At 40.6% G+C, this 21,040-nt stretch overlaps 1 protein-coding gene across 2 annotated transcripts in view; it reads left to right on the forward strand.

The window, feature by feature from the left end:
• CDK19 (cyclin dependent kinase 19) overlaps positions 1-21,040 on the forward strand; it is a 287,493-nt gene that overhangs the window by 245,161 nt on the left and 21,292 nt on the right. For both annotated transcript variants that reach the window (XM_089664589.1, XM_089664595.1), the window contains 4 exons: positions 1,242-1,314; positions 8,507-8,604; positions 9,413-9,491; positions 16,249-16,500. In XM_089664589.1, coding sequence (XP_089520715.1) covers positions 1,242-1,314; positions 8,507-8,604; positions 9,413-9,491; positions 16,249-16,500 — 502 coding nt within the window. The remainder of the gene's footprint in view (positions 1-1,241; positions 1,315-8,506; positions 8,605-9,412; positions 9,492-16,248; positions 16,501-21,040) is intronic.

Below are 21,040 nucleotides of genomic sequence, written 5' to 3' on the forward strand. Positions count from 1 at the left end.
GCGCCACAGATTATCAGTACTTTTTCTACATCTGAAGAGATCCTGTCCATATGGTTGGGATCCAACCAGAACCGTGAACCGGTAACTGGCTTAGCCTCTCAGCGATCAGCCAAAAGCCTGAGCCAGCCCCTCCCGCCCCCTCCACAGTCCATTGCTCCAGTGAGTGCTGAAGGGACAGAGTAGATAGCCGGAGACTGACAGTCTCAGCTCTCTGCTCAGAGCAGAGGGGGAGAACTAAACAATTGTGGTCTCCTGTGCAGAGGTGGGGGGGACAGATGCAACATCGAATCTATGCTGCATCCACCTAGGTGCACGACAGCTAGTACAATCTTTTCCCTTCTGCAATGCAAAGCATTGTATAGCTGCCTTTGCAGCTTAAGGAGGATTGGTTGGGACACAGTTTTTATAGCACCCCAACCACTAGTGTAAACTAAACCTAAAGATCCCAAAGGTGATCGATCCTGTTGAGGATGAGAAATGATATTTTAAACACTGCAGGTCTGAAAGATGATCCTGTATAAGGTTATAGATGTGAATCTCAGTCTTGATTTTTAGTTTCTTAGAACAGGTATCCAAGGAGAAATCCATATAACAACATGTTTAAATTCCAGTGAATAGGTACCAGTTGTAAAAATTTGCAATTACATGTATATGCACCTATATTACAATATTATTAGGTACTAAAGTTTTTATTATTGACTTCATTATCATTTGTAAGTTGATAGCTGTTGCCCTCAGCAGTCCTAATGCAGATTTCTTCTGCTTATTTCAGGCCGCTGATTCATTCAGGTTTGACATGCCTGAGCAATCCTGCTTTTATGTAGTGCAGTGTTTACATGCATAAGCCTCCTAATAAAAGCAACACTATTGAATGGTGGACTGGCGCCTCACCAGTCAGAAAGCCTTTTACACCATTATGCAGTATAAATTAGTCATCCAAACAGGCAGATCAATACTACTGCAGTCAACTTGCTTTGTAGTAACTGCAAAATATGCAGAGTTGAAAATGATGCTATCACTGTACTTCTAAATGAAAATATTATAAAAATAGTGCTATGTTTTGGCCGTTTTCTGTTGCTAAACTATTGTATCCATAGTCAAAAAGTATTCTGAATGTAGCATGCATGATGCACAACAGAACTGTATATTGATTATCTTTGCATGTCCTAAGGGAAATGCTATGTGTAAACTACATATAGCAAAAGGTGCATCACTTTGTTTCTGCCTATATTGTTTTACAGATATGCTAACAGTAGCCTGATAAAGTATATGGAGAAGCACAAGGTCAAACCTGACAGTAAGGTTTTTCTTTTGGTAAGTGAATGATGCAGAAGAAAAAAACTCAGGTGTTATTGGTATAAAATTGTACCCCATATACGCTTATTTAGTAAAGCAGGAGTGGAAGAAGATATGATTTTCAATGCCCAGTAAACTACAGGGCATTCATAAAATATTCAGACCCCTTCACTTTTTAAAATTTTGATATATTGTAGCCTGATTCTACAGTTCTTACATAGTTGAAAAAAGACACAAGTCAATCTACAGTCAGGTCCATAAATATTTGGACATCGACACAATTCTAACATTTTTGGCTCTATGCACCACCACAATGGATTTGAAATGAAACGAACAAGATGTGCTTTAACTGCAGACTGTCAGCTTTAATTTGAGGGTATTTACATCCAAATCAGGTGAACGGTGTAGGAATTACAACAGTTTGCATATGTGCCTCCCACTTGTTAAGGGACCAAAAGTAATGGGACAATTGGCTTTTCAGCTGTTCTATGGCCAGATGTGTGTTATTCCCTCATTATCCCAATTACAATGAGCAGATAAAAGGTCCAGAGTTCATTTCAAGTGTGCTATTTGCATTTGGAATCTGTTGCTGTCAACTCTCAAGATGAGATCCAAAGAGCTGTCACTATCAGTGAAGCAAGCCATCATTAGGCTGAAAAAACAAAACAAACCCATCAGAGAGATAGCAAAAACATTAGGCGTGGCCAAAACAACTGTTTGGAACATTCTTAAAAAGAAGGAACGCGGCGGTGAGCTCAGCAACACCAAAAGACCCGGAAGACCACGGAAAACAACTGTGGTGGATGACCAAAGAATTCTTTCCCTGGTGAAGAAAACACCCTTCACAACAGTTGGCCAGATCAAGAACACTCTCCAGGAGGTAGGTGTATGTGTGTCAAAGTCAACAATCAAGAGAAGACTTCACCAGAGTGAATACAGAGGGTTCACCACAAGATGTAAACCACTGGTGAGCCTCAAAAACAGGAAGGCCAGATTAGAGTTTGCCAAACGACATCTAAAAAAGCCTTCACAGTTCTGGAACAACATCCTATGGACAGATGAGACCAAGATCAACTTGTACCAGAGTGATGGGAAGAGAAGAGTATGGAGAAGGAAAGGAACTGCTCATGATTCTAAACATACCACCTCATCAGTGAAGCGTGGTGGTAGTGTCATGGCGTGGGCATGTATGGCTGCCAATGGAACTGGTTCTCTTGTATTTATTGATGATGTGACTGCTGACAAAAGCAGCAGGATTAATTCTGAAGTGTTTCGGGCAATATTATCTGCTCATGTTCAGCCAAATGCTTCAGAACTCATTGGATGTCGCTTCACAGTGCAGATGGATAATGACCCAAAGCATACTGCAAAAGCAACCAAAGAGTTTTTTAAGGGAAAGAAGTGGAATGTTATGCAATGGCCAAGTCAATCACCTGACCTGAATCTGATTGAGCATGCATTTCACTTGCTGAAGACAAAACTGAAGGGAAAATGCCCCAAGAACAAGCAGGAACTGAAGACAGTTGCAGTAGAGGCCTGACAGAACATCACCAGGGATGAAACCCAGCATCTGGTGATTTCTATGCGTTCCAGACTTCAGGTTGTAATTGACTGTAAAGGATTTGCAACCAAGTCTTAAAAAGTGTAAGTTTGATTTATGATTATTATTCTGTCCCATTACTTTTGGTCCCTTAACAAGTTGGAGGCAAATATGCAAACTGGTGTATAGAGCCAAAAATGTTAGAATTGTTTCGATGTCCCAATATTTATGGACCTGACTGTAGTTCAACCAATAAAAGGAGAAAATAAAATACAATCCTATACACACAAACCTATACCCACAGTTGATCCAAAAGAAGGCAAAACAAAACCCAATAAAGCTTGATCTAATTTGCTCCAACAGGGGAAAACGTTCCTTCCTGATCCTCCAAGAGGCAATTGGATATTCCCTGGATCAACTTTACCTCTAAATATTAGTATCCAGTTATATTGTGTACATTTGGGAAAGAATCCAGGTCTTTTTTAAAACAATCTACTGAGCTGGCCAGAACCAGCTCTTGAGGGAGTCTATTCCACATTTGCACAGCTCTAAGGTGTGAATGTGAGTTTTTCAGCATTTTTGCACTAATGTTTAGCAGCGTTTTGCCGCATTTTGTATGTTTACGGTTTTTATCGGGTTTTTCTTGTTTAAAAATGTCCAAAAATGCCGGTTTGCCACGATTTACTGCGTTTTTATATGTTCTTCAGCGTTAGAGCATTTTTACAGCTTAACAACTCCTCTAGAATACCACTAGTTCTGGGGGTTTTTTCCAGCCTAAGAACGCCCCTGCCAAAAAACATTGATGACAGTCTGTGTGCATGGACACATAGGATAACATGCTGAATTTACTGGCTGTAGAAAAAAACGTCAAAAGCCAAAAACAGCGTCTGTAAAAACGTCCAGTGCGCATGAGGAATTACTGTGAAAAAGCCTTTCTGTTTTTTGGAGAGTAAATCTCTTTTCCTCCAGATGTAAAGAGCGCCCTCTTGTCCTCTATGATGACCTTAAAGTGAATAGCTCTGCACCGAGTTCTCTATATGGACCACCTATGTATTTATACATGCATAGTTTTAGCCCCAAGTTTATAACTTTACATTTATCAGCATTAAACCTCATTTGCCACATATTTGCCCAATTAAACAGTGCATTGAAGTCAGCTTGTAAGTTGGAGATATCCTGTAAGGATGTTATTCCACTGCATAGCCTGGTGTCATCTGCAAAGACTGAAATGGTACTTTTAATCCCAAACTCTATATCATTTAGAAGTAATTAAAAAGTAAGGGTCCCAACACTGAACCTTGGGGTACACCACTAACAACCCTAGACCATTCAGAGTATGAATCGTTAACCACTACTCTCTGAATACCGTCTTTTAGCCAGTTTTCTATCCATTTACAGACTTATTTTTACAAGCCCGTAGACTTTACCTTACACATTAGGCGTTTGTGGGGAACTGTGTCAAATGCTTTTGCAAAATACAAGTATATTACATCCACAGTATTTGAACTGTTTAAATTCATTGTTTTTCTCATTAATCTACACTTAGTAGTCCATAATGACAAACTGAAAACAGAAATTTAGAAATGTTTGCAAATGTATGGAAAAGGAAAAACTGAAATATCGCATAAGTATTCAGACCCTTTGCTGAGAAGTTTCTACACCTTGATTGGAGTCTACCTGTGGTGAATTAAATTGATTGGACATGATTTGGAAAGAAAGACACACGTCTCTCTATTAAAGGCCTCGCAGCTGACAATGCATACTGTATCAGAGCAAAAGCCATGAGTGGGCACAGTGGCCTCCATAATTTTCAAATGGGAGAACCAGGACTCTTTCAAGAGTTGGTCTCCCAGCCAAATGCCTTGGTAAGAGAGGTGACCAAAAAGCTAATGATCACTCCGTCTGAGCTTCAGAGATCCTTTGTGGAAATGGGATAAAGTTCCACAAGCAGATCCATCACTGCAGCCCTCCACCGATCTGGGCTAGAGGAAAGCATCTCCTCAGTGCAAAACAACTGAAAGCCTGCTTGGAGTTTTAAAAAAAAAGCACCTAAAGACTGTGAGGAACAAGATTCTCTGGTCTGATGAAACCAGGATTGAACTGTTTGGCTTCAAATTTAAAGGTTATTTCTGGAGAAAACCAGGCATCACGATCCCAATACCGTCCCAACATTGATGCATGGTGGTGGTAGCATCATGCTGTGGGGTGTTTTTGAGCAGCAGAGACTGGAAGACTGGTAAGGGTTGAGGGAAAGCCAAATGGAGCAAAATACAGGGACATCCTCAATGAAAACCTGTTCTACAGCACTCTGAACCTCAGACTGGGCTGGAGGTTCACCTTCCAACATGACGACAATCCTAAGCACACAGCGAAGAACACCGTCCACCGACGGTTCCCAGCCAACCTGACTGAGCATGGGAGGATTTGCAAAGAAGAGTGGCAGAAAATCCCAGTGTGCAAAGCTTGTCGGGTCTTACCAAAAAGTACTTCAGGCTGTAATTGCTGTCAAAGGTGCTTCAACAAAGTACTGAGTAAAGGGTCTGAATACTTCAGTACATGTTATATTTTAGTTTTTTCTTTTTATAAATTCGCAGAGATTTCTAAAATTCTGTTTTCATTGTTCATTATGGGGTAATGGGTGTAGATTGATAAGAAACAAAATGAAGTTAAGCAACTAGTATCAGGCTGGATATAACAAAACTGAAAAAAGTGAAGGGGGTCTGAATACTTTGTGAATGCACTGCATATCACCATCCAGATTGTCAGCGAAAAATAAATCTGAATTGGTTGTTGTTGAAGGTTTTTTGGGGACAGAAACTGTTTTGAGTGTTTTCAAAAATAAAAAGACTTGTACTTTGATCTTTGCCTAGTGTTACAGTTTACACCCAAAAATGTTTTCTTGGTGAAACAGTGCACACATATAATGTCAATTACAACAATTAATTAACTTTAATGCAAAACTATGGTCTCCAATCCAGTGGTTTAGGAGCCATTGATTTAGGAGTTCCTCCTCTCCGTTTTCTGTTCCTTCTGTTTCATCTCGACATGTCATGCCCTTAGCACTTACAATATAAACCATTTAATTGGCAGGATATCATATGTATTTCAATTTACTACATATTTAGAAGCTGTACTATTTTAAATATATACTGTACATTTGTTTTGTTATCATTTTGACTGTCAACATTGCATCTTCAAGTTTGGCACACTAACTGTAGGTCTCTAATCCAGATTTATATGGCCTGAAATATGATATAGCTCCACAACTATATATTCATTTAACAAATAATCTTACTCACACAAACACTTGGAGATGTGGCAACATAAGTAGTTAAACTAATTTTTTTACAAAATTTTAAACATTACGTAGAAATATCAGTTTTTTTGTTGTGATTGTTGAGATAACAATGGCTGTTCTGTGCATATTGTGCTTGACATATCGTACATTGTAAGGTAACAGTATATTCATTGAGAGCAGTTCTCTGTTTCAGTTTCATCAGATTGCTGTGTCAGAACCATTAAGACTCGGTATGGTTTACATTGTCATGCAGAATGTGCTTACATACACATGTTCTAAAACTAAGTGCACTAAGGTCTAAGATTCTGTGTCCATTTACCCAACGTTTCCCAGAAATTATACACTTTTCCAATAATCATATAGTAAGTACCGCTAAAGAGGAAATTAGAAATATATTTTATACCTTGATTAATTATTCAGCTCCACATTTGGAGCTTTGAATAAAACGAATAAATCATTTATCGAAGAAAACAGTGGAGATTTAAATATCTTATCTTGCAAGTGTGGTTCACATTTATGCAACACTTGTGATGCCTGTCCTCAGAGCGGAAGCAAGGTAGGAACTGCGTAAACAAAAACATGAATGAAAAAGTACACTCAAGTATTTGCAAATTCTGAACAAACAGCAATAGCACTTTAATGCAAGCCCTCATTCACCTCTGTACCATTAAAGAAGTAAAAGAAGTATCACTTTCACATTAAAAAAAGTTTCATTAAACATTTTTTAGAGAATAATGGTGCCTGTCTAGTGCAGAACCTGGTTTTACTTATGTAGAATTTAGGTTCCTGAAGATGACAAACACTGCCTACTGGAGTATACTGGCTTGGATTTATGTTTTTCTTGGGCTCTAGGGAAGGTGGGAAAAGGGTGGATATTAATTGCTTCCTAAGTGTAGCTTTAAAGTAGTATTAAACAAAAAGCAAACATTTATTATATTGCAGCTTACCATTTCTGAGATGCAGTGACTGCATTGATTTTTTTTTTAGGCTTTCTTTCTTCTGTTTTCATTTGGTGATCCAGCCAGTAAGTCTGTTGTTTTTAAAAATAACAAGCTCTCCAGCAGAATTTATCAGATACAGAGATGAGACAAACCATTTAACAGTATCAGGGGCGCTTATAGTGATCAGTTTTTAATTATGTAAAACTTTTATCCCAAAAGGAAAAAAAAAACCTGCTGTAGCTGATTATAAAGTATTCGCTGGAGTTTGGCTTCAATTTGTCGGTGTAGTTAAATCTACTAGTCGATCTAACACTTTCCTCCCCCAGACTGACAAAGCTGCTTTTCAAAGGTGCCCCCTGTACTCCTTCATCCAGAGTGGGGGAATTCTAATACAGAGGTGTGTTACTGGCCAAATTACCAGGTGAAAACAAAGGGGGAAAAAGTCTAAAAAAAAAAAAAAAAAAAAAATAATGCAGCCACCACATCAAATAGTTGGTAAGCTGCAATATGTTACATATTTGATTTTGGATTTAATACAGCTTGTAAGAGAAAATTGGGCACCTCTCATCCCCCTGCTTCCAGTCCAACAACATAGCTAGGAAGAAGAAGGCTGCTTGTTTTGGCCCCAGACAAATTCCCAAGATGTGCAGTGGCAAGGGAAATACAGTGGGAAAGAGTCAGCCTCCTGGCCCTCTGCATTCCGTATGCTGCCTCTTGTCTCAAGAAAGTGCTTGGAGCCATTACAAGCAGTCATTATGAAGCGGCCATCTCCTTCCTAGCTATTATGTCACACTGGCCATGGTGGATTGTGCTTAGTTCAACTTTATAGCTACATTTAGGATGCACCTAGTGTGAATGGGGCCTAAAAAGAGGAATAATACAATTACTAATAACTTTCTGAGCAAACAACACTTTTAAAGCGGTAGTAAACCACACCTAAAAAATAAAAAAATCTCCTGCAAGGTAATGTCATAATGTGCTAGTATGCATCGTATACTAGCATATTATGAAGGACTTACCTTAAAACGAAGCCCTCCAGCAGCACACTGTCACCACTGCAGAGGCTTCCATCTTGACCCTGTCTTCTGTCCAGGTTGACTGACTGGCCGATCCATGATGACGTGACTCTCACGCATGTACGTGGGAGTTCTGGGCCACAGCACAGTGCTCTGAAGGACCGACACTGGTATGCTGTTCCTTCAAAGCGCATGCTCTGGCTGTCAAATAGAGTGAATATCTCCTAAATGGTGCACGTTCATTCATTTTACCTATAGGTAAGCTTTATTATAAGCTTACTTGTAGGTAAAATGATACAAAACGAGTTTACTATTACTTTAAAGCTTATCCTTTGTAAAATGTTATTTTGTTGCTGTGAGTCTCATTATTAGAGCTAATTGATTAAATAAATTCTATGACCTATGATTCATGCAGCTTCAAAAACTTCTTACCATGGACCCAACAAAAAGGATAACTTCAGAACAGGCTTTACAAGATCTCTACTTTCAGGAGGATCCTCTGCCTACATCTGAGTATGTTTTATTTATTTGCTCTACCATGCACTTTCACAAGCATATGTATAACATTTCTTTATAGTTCACATGCTGTATATTGTAAAGCTATGACTTCTGCATTGTTATTTTTTCATGAGTTTTCTGAATCTTGTGAGCTTTGCTGCCTCTTCTTATGTAATTTGGCTTGCAAAATGCAGCACAGTGTCATTGACATTGAGGATGACATTGAAACTCTCTCTCTGTAAAAGCAATCATGTCAGAAATCCTGGTACAACATAAGATAAGAGGGTTCCATTCTAGTGCATATTACTGAAAATAACATTTCTGTCCCAAAAGAAAAAAACTTATATATGTCTATATCTTATATATAAAAAATATGTACCCAAAGCTGCTTGGAAATACACGTATGTACAGTAGATCTTTACATAACACTTTTGAAATATGCATTTACCACTTTACAGGTACATACCTCAATAAAAACAGAAAATACAATAGAGATGCATACTGAAAGCACAACCTACCAGCTGGTAGATATAACCATACCTGGGAATTTTATCCTGAGAATGGGGGTGGAGTGGTGGGTGCGGCAAAACTCCATTAGCAGTGAGGGGGGATTAAAACTTTAGCCGATTTACAGATTGCAGGAGTCAGAAGTATGCAATGTACAGAGAGCAGGTGTCAGGGATATGCAACTTACTTAGTGTAGGGATCCAGGGTGGATAACATACATAGTGTAGTAGCCAGTGGCTATTGCACCAACTGCAGGAGTTCATATTGGAGGTTTTTTTTTATCAGCTGTTTATTAAACTGCTTGGTGTTTTATCAGTGTATTTGCAGGGTGCCAGATACCATATCCAAAACGTGAATTTTTAAATGAAGATGAGCCTGAAGAAAAAGCGGAAAAGGTATATTATATATACTATAAGACACTGACACATTTACCACATTTTACACATTTTACATTTTATTTTTAGAATTTAATACTTTTTTCCAAAGTCTTAGACAGTTCGCAAGTCTGACAAGATGAGCAACTCTCCCTCCATAGCACACTCATTGAAGCAATGACAAAAACATTCTTCAGAATTGGGTGACTTTGAAGAAAAAGAACTTTGGATTCTTGCTGAAAAGAAAACTTTATCAGACAAAAATCTTGTAAAAGCTACCACATTTCAGTGTAGTTGCACCCACTTCATCAGGGCTTAATAGATTACAGTGCATGTTAAACTCATTCTAATGCATTGGTTGTAAATGTATGATGCATTTTACAACTTCAGTTTAAGAACACTGAGCTTGGCAATCTGACAGTACTATTGTATTGTATTCTAGTCAGCAATGACAGCTTCCATATTTCTGTCCTGACATGTTTCTTGTAAATGTGTCAGATAGCAAGTTAGTAAAAAATGGAAAAATAATTGCAGGCTATCCATGTGGGGTAAAAATCTTCAATGTAACACAGCTGCTCAAAGAATGGCTGCATAGAAATTAAAGCTATTTTTAGGTAGACATTATCTGTTACAACTACTGTAGTTAAAGAGATGGTTTCTTAATCACAGGACACAGTAACTTAGTCTTACTGTCTGGGTTATACCATCACCTACATGTGAATTGGACACCGGCATGCAAAGCTATAAGGACAGTCCAGTATAACCCTTGCCACTGCAGGCATGTCTTTATTTTTTTACTTAGAAGAATGGACATCTTCTCTCTGCTCTGAGAAGAGCAACCATTTCCTTTTATTATTTTTTCTTCAAAACTCTTCTGTCAAGATTTGTAGCTGCTCAATAGCCACTGTGGCTTCTTTTGCAGCTTTCTGGGTTAGTTGACTCATCAGTTTAGCTTTAGTGGACTGTACCTGGACTCCACTGGAGAAAATATGCAGGGCCAGCCAATAGCATTGCTTCGAGCAGTGGATCCTGTGTGAAACGCTTACCTTGCATGTAGTGCAACATGTTGCCTTAGCTGCAGGATGCTATATGGGTCAAGGGCTGTTTTCCATTTGTCCCCGAAGACCCATTAGGGGGTATGCCCATGGGGAGAGTGAAGACTGTTTGGGATGGCCCCGTGGGGGCTTCTGTTGCACACCCAGCCCACTATCTGTGAGTACCTAAAGGCTAGTCTATAATCTCCAAAGCCCCCCCAGCTCCATGACACTTCATTTTGTCACACACCCCATATGTACATTGATTTTGGCGCTGCAACACTTTTTAAATGTGCCACATGCGCCTTGAACAGGCTGTGTGGGTGTTGTCCCTTCCCCCCCCCCCCAGCTAGGACTTTGACATTGGCACATGTTCCCCTCTGCATTTATGGCTCAGTTGGCGATTAATCCTTCCCTTTCCATAGTGGTCTGTGAGGAACCCCTTGTTGGTAATATCTCATTGTGTACTTTTGGCACAGCAACCTATGGTGACCTAGTCATGCTATACAATGGTCTGTGACTAACCCTTTTTGGTAATTTCTCACTATGTACTATTGTACAGCGGCCTATGGTGACCTTCTCATGGATGTCTATTAATACCTCCCACTCTATAGTGGTCCCTGGGTACCCTTTGTTGGTAATGTCTCACTGTCTGTTTGTTCAGTGACCTAGGTTGACCTAGTCATGCACTGCCATTAAACCCTGTTGCTGTTAGTGGTTTGAGAGCATTGTCTCATTGTTTGTCAGTATTATTATCAGTATTTTCTCACTGTATACTGCTGTTTGCACAGTGGTCTATGGTACCAGGTCTTGCATGGCCTATAACTCTTCTGCTGTGCAGTTGTTTGTGAGTATCCTTAGTTGATACTGTCTTAGGCAGGCAATAGACGGTCCGTTCGGCCGATAAACAAAAAATCGGTCGGCCCCGTTGCCGATGCTGCCACCAATGTCCACGAAAAACGGTAGTTTTTCACGGATTTTCCAGCATGACCGATAAAACAAAACGAGAAGATCCGTGAATATCGGCCGATTTTTTTTTTATGCGGACGAAAATTCGGCCGATGAACGACCCGCCTATGGCCTGCATAACTCAGGGTCTCTCAGCCTATGTACCTTGGAGGAACCACAAGGCAAAAGTTCCAAGAATAAGTATTCAGAAATTAACATTATGTTAAAACATCTGATATACACTGAACTCGCTCTGCTGCGTATAGGGCTTTGCTTGATCTGTTAAAGGTCAGGGTGAGCATGTATGTTGTAGTCAGTACAGTAATCCACAAGTGTAAAGTCACTGCTCACTGCATAAAGGAGGGTGACAATAACTGGCAGTTCCTTTCTTTAGAAAGAAGGAATGGAGGTTCGTGCAAGAAACCTAACCAGTTTCGCCAGGGACTGATTGTTGGTGCCCCATTTGAACTTGGTATCCACATTCAGGCAGGTGTGAGTTTGCACACAGGGTTATTTAAAGCCATGGCTGATGTGATTATGCACACAGGATTGTTCAAAGCCATGGCTGATGTGGTTATGCAAGCATGGATATAAAGATGTACACATACTGTATATATCTGCTCTTTTTGAACTGTAATTCACTTTGCATCCTATGGATGGAAACATTGTCTGATATTGATATGGTAAGTTTTGTGAACTGTTGAAACCTCATGAGGAATGTATTGGAGTTGAGGTTTGATCCTCCCCCTCTGCGAACAGAGGGGGGGTATTTAAAATCTCCAAATGATGGTCACAGTGCCCAATGACAAAAAATGTTCTCTTTTTATAGGTGCACTCCTGTACAGATATTATAAAAATGGATACTGCATACTATTAAATGCCATCTATGGTCCCTTTGGAAGGAGCCATGACATGTGTATGTGGAATAGGTTGCCAATTAAAATCACCCCAAGTTCCCTGATGTTATAGTAAAGCCATTGCTTTATGTTGCTTGAATTTAAATGCTCAGCAGAAATTTTGCTCCAGCACCTGTGGCTGGACTCCACGTTAAAAGAATTATCTATAATCTACCACTTGGTATGTGAAACTGCTGATTTGATTTGGATCATTCTTTTAGGATTGAGCAGTCCAGCAATAGTAGTTGTAAGTGTTTTTTTATGTTGTTAGTTATAGCCTACTAGGGACTCCAGATGTTTTTGTGGGAATTTTGGAGGCCAGTCTTTGATGTAAAGTATTGTGGTCTGTACTCAGGCAATAGCATGCAATGCCAAGCCCCAGCTAACAAAACTGGCAAAATACTAACTCCATCCCTTTTACAAAACGCTGGATCAGCCTCATCTTTAATATGCAGTTCAGTTTTGGTTAGGAAATCCTTAGGAAAGATGTTGAATTAGAAACTTTAGATCAGCAAAATTAATAAGTGGGGTGAAGGACCTCAGCTATGAAGATCAATTACATAGACTACAGTTATTTACTCTGAAGAAGAGGCATCTAAGAGGGGATATCATTACAATGTACAAATATATTAAAGGAGACTTCAGTAACTGTAGTAAACTGTTTACTCTAAGGTCCTTGAAAAGGACATCCGGACACTATTTGAGGTTAGAAGAAAGGAGGTTTAAACTTGGATTGTGGAAAGGGTTTTTTACTGTTACAACAGTAAAAATGTAGAACTCCCTTCTCCAGGAAGTGGCAATAGCTGAGAGTGTCAACAGCTTCAAAAAACTTTTAGATGTTTTCCACAGGAAGCAGAATAGACAGGGCTATGGGAATTGTTAGAAAACAAAACACACTCACACACACAGGTTGAATTGGTTTGACCACCGAGCCACTTGGGGCCACGAATTTAATAAATATACTTTATGATGTTTATTATAACCACTCGATGGGTCCCAAGTGGAAATGGATTTGTTCACGAATTGTGTCAATGTTTTGGGCTCAATATAGTCTCTTGCATATTTGTAAATATATACTCATTACATGGACATAAGAAGATATTTCTTTTACAAGAGATTTTTTGATGGTTCTTATAAGGAGTGCTTTGAGAATGTTTTATATGCAGTACACTTTATTTCTCTTTTAATCTTTTGCATTGAATAAACTCGATTATTTTCTAAAACAAATTACTTTTCAATAATTTGGATTGTTAATATACCTTAAATGTTCAATTATTTTGGTTAAATATCCAGGTTGAGGTACACCCTCAAAGAGATAATTGGTTGGAATCCATAATGGATTTTCTTATATATTTTTCTGTTGGTATAGTATGTCTTGGTGCAAGGGTAGCAGCTCTATGGGCTCTTCAGCTCCTAAACCTATCTCTATTTGGACAGAAACTTGGCTAGTTTCGTTCGCAAGAATAGCAATTGGTCTGCTTCTCCCTCTTATCTAGATTCCATCACTGTTTTTTCCTTCAGCTTTTGCTCAGCTGGGGACATTGATGAAGTCTATCCTATCATTCTGGTGGGTTGGTTTAGGTGCATGGGGACACCATTACTCTGTTGGCATAACCCCTAGTCCTGGAGTTATTTGCACTGGCTGTTTAAGACCAGCCTAAAGTGACCCTAAATGTTCAGTTTTTATTTTTTAAAAATAACAAACATGTCATACTTACCTGCTCTGTGCAATGGTATTGCTCAGAGCAGCCACAATCCTCTTCTTCTGAGGTCCCCCACCAGCACTCCTGGCCCATTGCTCCCTCCACTGTGTCTGAGCCAAGGAGGAGAGAGAGAGAGAGAGAGAGCCTCTGCTCTTGTGCACATTGCTAAATTGAGATTGGGCTCAGGTAAGTAAGGGGTGCTGTGGGGTAGCTGCTTGCAGGAGTTTTTTTACCTTAATGCATAGAGTGCATTAAGCTAAAAAAAACTTCCGCTCTTAGAATCACTTTTAACTTCAAAGCCCTCTATGTTCGCATTTGGGTTATAGTGTTGTATCCAGAGGCTACAGGTTGCAATTTCCATCTCTGTCTCTAAGGGTTGGGCAGAATTCATGTTGCTTTGACACAGTTTCTCTAACTTGAGATTGTGGTTTTTAACTGCTCCTGTTGGGTACTACCTGCATTGAATTTGCAAGGTTGCTTATTACTTCTCACCATTTGGGAGGCCTTTTGACCCCTGTGGCATTGGGGATGTCCCCATTTTCCCCTTTTCTTGAACCTGTCCACAGCACCTCAAATCCTACTAAGCTGCTATCCCCTGTTGCTGTTCTGCTTCAACAGTGAGATTTTGGACAACCTTCTTTTGAGGGAATCGTTGACTTTGGCTCAAGCAGCCAATAATCAGAAGGGTCCTAATCTGTAAAATGTGGTACTCGGGCCTTGTTCAGGTTTCTGGAGGAAAGCCTGTGGGCCTTCCCAGATCATTTAGATCTTCTGCCCTTGTGCTGATTTCTCCTCTTGGTTTTGGCCTCATTCACACAAGTGTACTTATGCATCCACATGCAAGCAGTCTCATTCATGTCTACTGGAATTCAGCAGAGACACAAATGCTTTTGTGCAGCCCTTCATGCAGATTGTTCACTTTTTTTTTTTCCTGTATTTTTCCCAAATGGTCTACAGGATCTCACCCACATTTTCTGTCGGTTCTTCTGGACCACCTATTGAATTTATCAAGGATAATCTTCTGTCTATATTGATTCTAAAGGGTGCCTACCTTGTTGTCGAATTTGCGAGGCAGGTTCTGAGTCTGTGCCCTTTACTAGTAAGGAACCTATTTTTGTCCTTCAGATGAACAAGGTGTTTGGAGACCAGGGACTCTTTTTCTCCTAAAGTGTTTTTTTTTGTTTCACTTTCTTAGGTGGCTTTGAAAGCTCATCTTCTAGGTTTAGGTCCTCTAGGGCAAGGGTTCCTATTTCCCTGTCTGGATGTGGCTGAGCAGTTGGTGCTTCTTGGTCTTTCAGAATCCAGCATCTTATTATGAAAATGCAAGGCTGTCGCCTGAACATTTGTTCATTCTTTTAACCAGGTAATTGTTTAAGTCCCAGCTGATCCTCATGCAGCTCTGGAAGCTCTGTTGAGCCACCTCTGTTACATTTTGGGGTTGTTGGGCCTGTTGGCTTTGCTTGTACCTACCCCTCATTTGTATTGCTTTTGGATGCCCCAGTGGTATAAGACTGTGTCCTGTAATGTACCAATAAGAAAATGTGATTATTTTTTTTTTTTTAACTTTCCTGTAAAATTTATTTTTTAGAATATACTGCAGGACACATAAGATGCCTACCTGCATGCAGCAGCCTACATTGCCTGCCTACAAGTGCAAGAAAAACCCCCACAAAAATTCATATTTTCAATCTATTCAGCCAATAAGCTGTATTACTTCAACTTTATTCTTTTCCACTAAATTAATATGTAACAGAAAAAGAACATTCTGTTTTTGAACATACTGTTAGTATTAGGGCAAGTTCACACCTGAATCATGCAGGACCACGGTCCACGTTCCTGTACAATTCCTGCACAACTCATTTGAATGAGCTGAACTCACACTGAATCATACTAAAAGTAGTGCATGCACTACTTTTCCAGAAATCAATGCACCAAATCACATGGTACTGCGATACCATGCAATCTGGTGCAGGCAAATGCACTGCATTTGCAATCTGTGTTTGGCATTAAGTTTAATATTGACACCTACAGCAGATTACACACCCGATTCCTGCACCATGTTCTCATGTGAACGAGCATGGTGTTATTCAATTTGTTTTAAAGCTGTCTGTTCAAGACATTTTTTCATATACTTCTTAGTCCTATACTTATAAAGTATTATATGTTTCCTTTTAATAAACGTTGTTAACCTTTTCAGAATCAACAGGCACAAAATCAGCACCAGCAACAAACAGCAAATCAACAGCAGACAGCTGCTCAGCAGCAGCAGGTGCAGCAACAGAACAGCAGTCAGACCAATGGTACAACAGGAGGAGGAGGAGCAACAGGGGCAACACTTCAGCATAGCCAGGATGCCAGTCTTAACACAGGACCTCCAAACAAGAAACCACGCATTGGGCCTTCAGCGGCTAACTCTGGTGGACCCTCTCTGATGCCTTCTGACTATCAGGTACAGTTTTATCTTCATAATGTCACAGTAGTCCAATATGTCATTGAGGTTAATCAGTGGTATGTATGTTGCCCTGCCATGTTTAAATAAAAAGGCAGAGCTGGCTCAACAAATAGGAAATCTACCTGTCAGATACAGTGACACATGGAAATAGTATCTGATCATAATTTGTAGATTAAAGTCCCACTACAAAAGTATAATATATGGCAGCTTACCAATCCTTAGATATGGTGGCTGTCTTAGTTTTATGTTTCAGGTAGGAGTATCCTACCAGTAATACGCTTCCTGTCTTAGAGTGGCGATATTCACTCACTGCAATGTATTTGCGAAGAAGCAACATTGTAATCATACTCTTTTCTCCTGATTTGGACTACAAACACCTCCCCATTTCCATTACATATGAAGGAGGTGTTTTGTAGTTAACAGAAGATGGCTTTGGAAAGCTAATAAAATTGTATGAAGTATCAGTGTAGTGTACTGAAAGTTTTTTTAAAATCAGAAATATTATTTATTAATGTTTAAGGCATACATAGTACAGAATGCAGTACCATATATAACACATTACAAAAGAATCAGCCATTAACAAAGAACTAAAAAGTACTAAAAGAAAATTCCCAGTGTTATCAGTTGTCCAATGAACAAATAAGTACAACAAGATTGTGGTATTATTATGCAGTAAAGGCACATGTGGAACCCCACACACACAGAGCAGTAGATGTCCCTTTCCAGCAGTGGTCCAGTGGAAAATAGAGCAGATAGATCTCCCTACATGATAATCGAGGTGAACAACAGGCAGAGCACATCATGAAAGGATAATTACAACAGCCTATGCATTATCAAATCCAATGGGGCTAAACCCGAAGTGGCCAACCTTGCCTCCCAGAGTTTCTCAAATTTACCTGGGCACCCCTGATGTTGGTAAATTAAACAATCGTATCGTAAGATGGTTTCCATATTCAGCCTCCAATCCTACATAGTAGAGGGAGTTTCTGATTTCCAACGCACAATAGCCTTGCATTCCTGGAACACAGCCTTGGAGAGGGCTTCTAGTATAAATGTATCTTGGGTAACCTTATCTAAAATACCTAAAAGACATTGTTTATGGTCTAGAAGTAGGTTAGTTTGAAACACTAAATTTAGAGTGATCACTTCCTGCCAGTATCGATGAAGTTTTGGGCACCACCATAGCACTTACATCTGCCACAAAGAGAGTCCTGGCGTAGCCCCCTCATACACATTTTAGCTGGTGTATAATGAGCCCTAAGTACAATATACAGTTGTGATATAAGGTGAGAAACCATCAACAAGCTAAGATGGATAGACTGCAGAGCAGCCTCCCACTGGCCTTCCTCAAAAGCCCCCACATCTTGCTCCCACTGCCCACCAGCCCTATTTGGTATTTTTCTAAGTAATCTGACAGAAGCATGGTATAGCAGCAAGAAATAATCCCTTTAATTGTTGTAGCTGAGTGCAAATAATTGATAATGGGGGAGGAGTGCCATAAGGCTGACAGGCCTTGAGCGGCAACTGCATGTTTTAACTGTATGTAATAAAATAACATTGTAGACGTTAAATTATACCTAGACTTCAATGTATCAAATGATATAAGTTGACCACTGTCGAATATATGTTTCAAATGGTTGTCTTTGGCAGGTAGACACCGAAGAGGTCCTAAAGCTCTTCTCATAAGCCCGCCTCACCACCTGCCCCCTGGACCCTGTCCCCTCACAACTCCTTCGGTCACCCTCCTCTTCCATCCTATGCTCCCTCACTCACATCTTCAATCTCTCCCTCTCTACAGGTACATTCCCGTCTCCTCTAAAGCACACGCACATCACTCCCATACTTTAGAAACCCTCCCTAGACCCCACCAACCTGAACAACCTTAGACCCATCACCCTGCTCCCATTTACCTCTAAACTCCTAGAACGCTTAGTCTACAATCGTCTGAGCTCCCACCTCACTGACAACAACCTTCTCGACCCCCTACAGTCTGCCTTTCGCCCCCTACACTCCACCGAAACTGCCCTACTAAAGCTCTCTAATGACCTACTAACTGCAAAAACCAACGGCCACTATTCAATACTCCTACTACTTGACCTCTCCACGGCTTTTAACACAGTTGACCATCCCCTCCTCCTCAAAAAACCACACTCTTTTGACCTCAGCGACTCCGCTCTCTCCTGGTTCTCCTATCTATCACAGCGCTCCTTCAGTGTTACCTATAACGCTGCCACCTCCTCCTCACTCTCTCTCTCTAGAGATCCCCCAAGGTTCTGTCTTTGGACCCCTTCTCTTCTCCATCTACACTTCCTCCCTTGGTCACTTGATAAACTCCCACGGCTTCAACTACCATCTCTATGCTGATGACACGCAAATCTATCTGTCTACCCCTCACCTCACCCCTTCAGTTTCCACCCATATCACTAGCCTACTAAGCGACATATCGGCCTGGATGGCACTCCACTTCCTCAAACTCAACCTCTCCAAAACTGAGCTCCTAGTATTCCCCCCTGCTCGCGCTACCCCCACTGACTTCACCATAACTATTGCTAACACCATCCTCACTCCATCCCCTCACGCCAGGGTACTAGGGGTAATCCTAGACTCCCATCTGTCCTTCCAGCCCCAGATCCAATCGCTGACAAAGTCATGTAGACTTCACCTCCGCAACATCTCCAAGATACGACCGTTCCTAACCCTGGAAACCACTAGGCAACTTATTCACTCCCTTGTCATATCACGCCTTGACTATTGTAACTCCCTTCTCATTGGCCTACCTCATCACAGGCTATCCCCACTTCAGTCTTTCATGAATGCTGTTGCCAGACTCATCCACCTTACTAAACGTTCTGTATCTGCCACCCCTCTCTGCCAATCCCTCCACTGGCTCCCAGTTTCCCAACAGATATAATTCAAAACTCTGACAATGACATATAAAGCCATCCACAACACTGCCCAAACTTACATAACCGATCTTATCTCTAAATATCACCTAAACCGTACACTCCACTCCTCGCAAGACCTCTTACTCTCTAGCTCCCTTATCTCCTCCTCCCATTCTCATCTCCAAGACTTCTCCAGGGCATCACCCATCCTCTGGAACTCCCTACCCCAATCTATCAGATTATCACCTACTCTACTTGCCTTTCGGCGTTCACTGAAAACCTTTCTCTTCAGGGAAGCCTATCCCGCCCTCTGCTAATTCTGGTATCCTCTACTCTTCCAACCACTCCATCCCCCACAGTGACTACCTACTGTGCCACTCACCCCGCCCTCCTAGATTGTAAACTCCAAGGAGCAGGGCCCTCTAATCCCTCTTGTATTGAACTGTATTGTTACTGTATTGTCTCCCACTGTAATGTAAAGCGCTGAGCAAATCGTTGGCGCTATATAAATCCTGTATAATAATAATAAAAATGAGTTATCTCGTAGGATTTCCACTTAGAGGCATATTGTAGCTTGGCCAGTTCTGGTAATGCCGCATTATTCCGTATGGGACTATATGCGATGTGACCTGTAACCTGCTGCTTGACCTTGATCCAAATTTTATGTATTAGTCGATAAGTAGGTAAGGACTTATTTGGTTTACAAAAAGATTGAGCCTCAAGACCTTCTGGTAATGAGCTAGAGGCCATACAATGTAACATCACTTGTAGCATAGAATCATTAGCCATGGCACTAGTGGTGCCTCCTTCTGTCATACCTTTACCCAGATGTTGCACCTGGCTAGCCAGATAATACAACCAGGGATTGGGCAAAGCTATTCCCCCCTCTATCCGTACCATGCTATAAGTGTTCTATCCATATCCGTGGTGGGCATTTCCCCAAAGTAAGGTGCGAAAGATAGTATTTATAATTGAGAAGGTTTTCAGCGGAATCATTAATAGCGAATTGTGAAGAAACTACAGCAATTAGGGCAAAAATATAATTTTTATAATATTTGCTCTACCTGCCAAAGACAACCAGAACTTAGACCATATCTTCACCTTGTGTTTACAAAGAGTCAACAACGGGGCTAGATTTAAGCGACAGTAGGCTAGTACATCGGAACTAATGAGAATACCCAGGTATTTAAAAGAGGATGTTATTGTCACCTGACAGAAAGTAGACATTGCTGGGTCCGTGACCCCATCAACTGGCAGCAGGGCCGACTTAGACCAGTTAATTATTATCCCAGAATATTTTCCAAATTGAGAGATTTTATACATGGCTGTTTGTAAGGATGAGCCTGTATCACCAAGCAAAAGCAATATGTCGTCTGCATATAACAATATTTTCTCGTGGATGTTACCATATTGAAAACCCACCACCTCCTCACTAGCCCGAATTCGCACCGCCAGAGGTTCAATGGCCAATGCAAACAATAGTGGAGAAAGGGGGCATCCCTGTCGGTTACCCCTAGCTATCTGAAAAGTTAGGGAAGTTGCTTCGCCTTGTCTGATAGCTGCACAGGGAGAATGATATAAAAGCTTTATCCAGGTTATAAAATGCTCGCCGAATCCATATTTCTCTAGAATCCTCCACAAATAGTCCCATT

The sequence above is a fragment of the Staurois parvus genome, unplaced genomic scaffold (genome assembly GCF_062004578.1).
Source record: "Staurois parvus isolate SC_StPar_1 unplaced genomic scaffold, SC_StPar_1.0 ptg000048l, whole genome shotgun sequence".
Classification (NCBI taxonomy): domain Eukaryota; kingdom Metazoa; phylum Chordata; class Amphibia; order Anura; family Ranidae; genus Staurois; species Staurois parvus.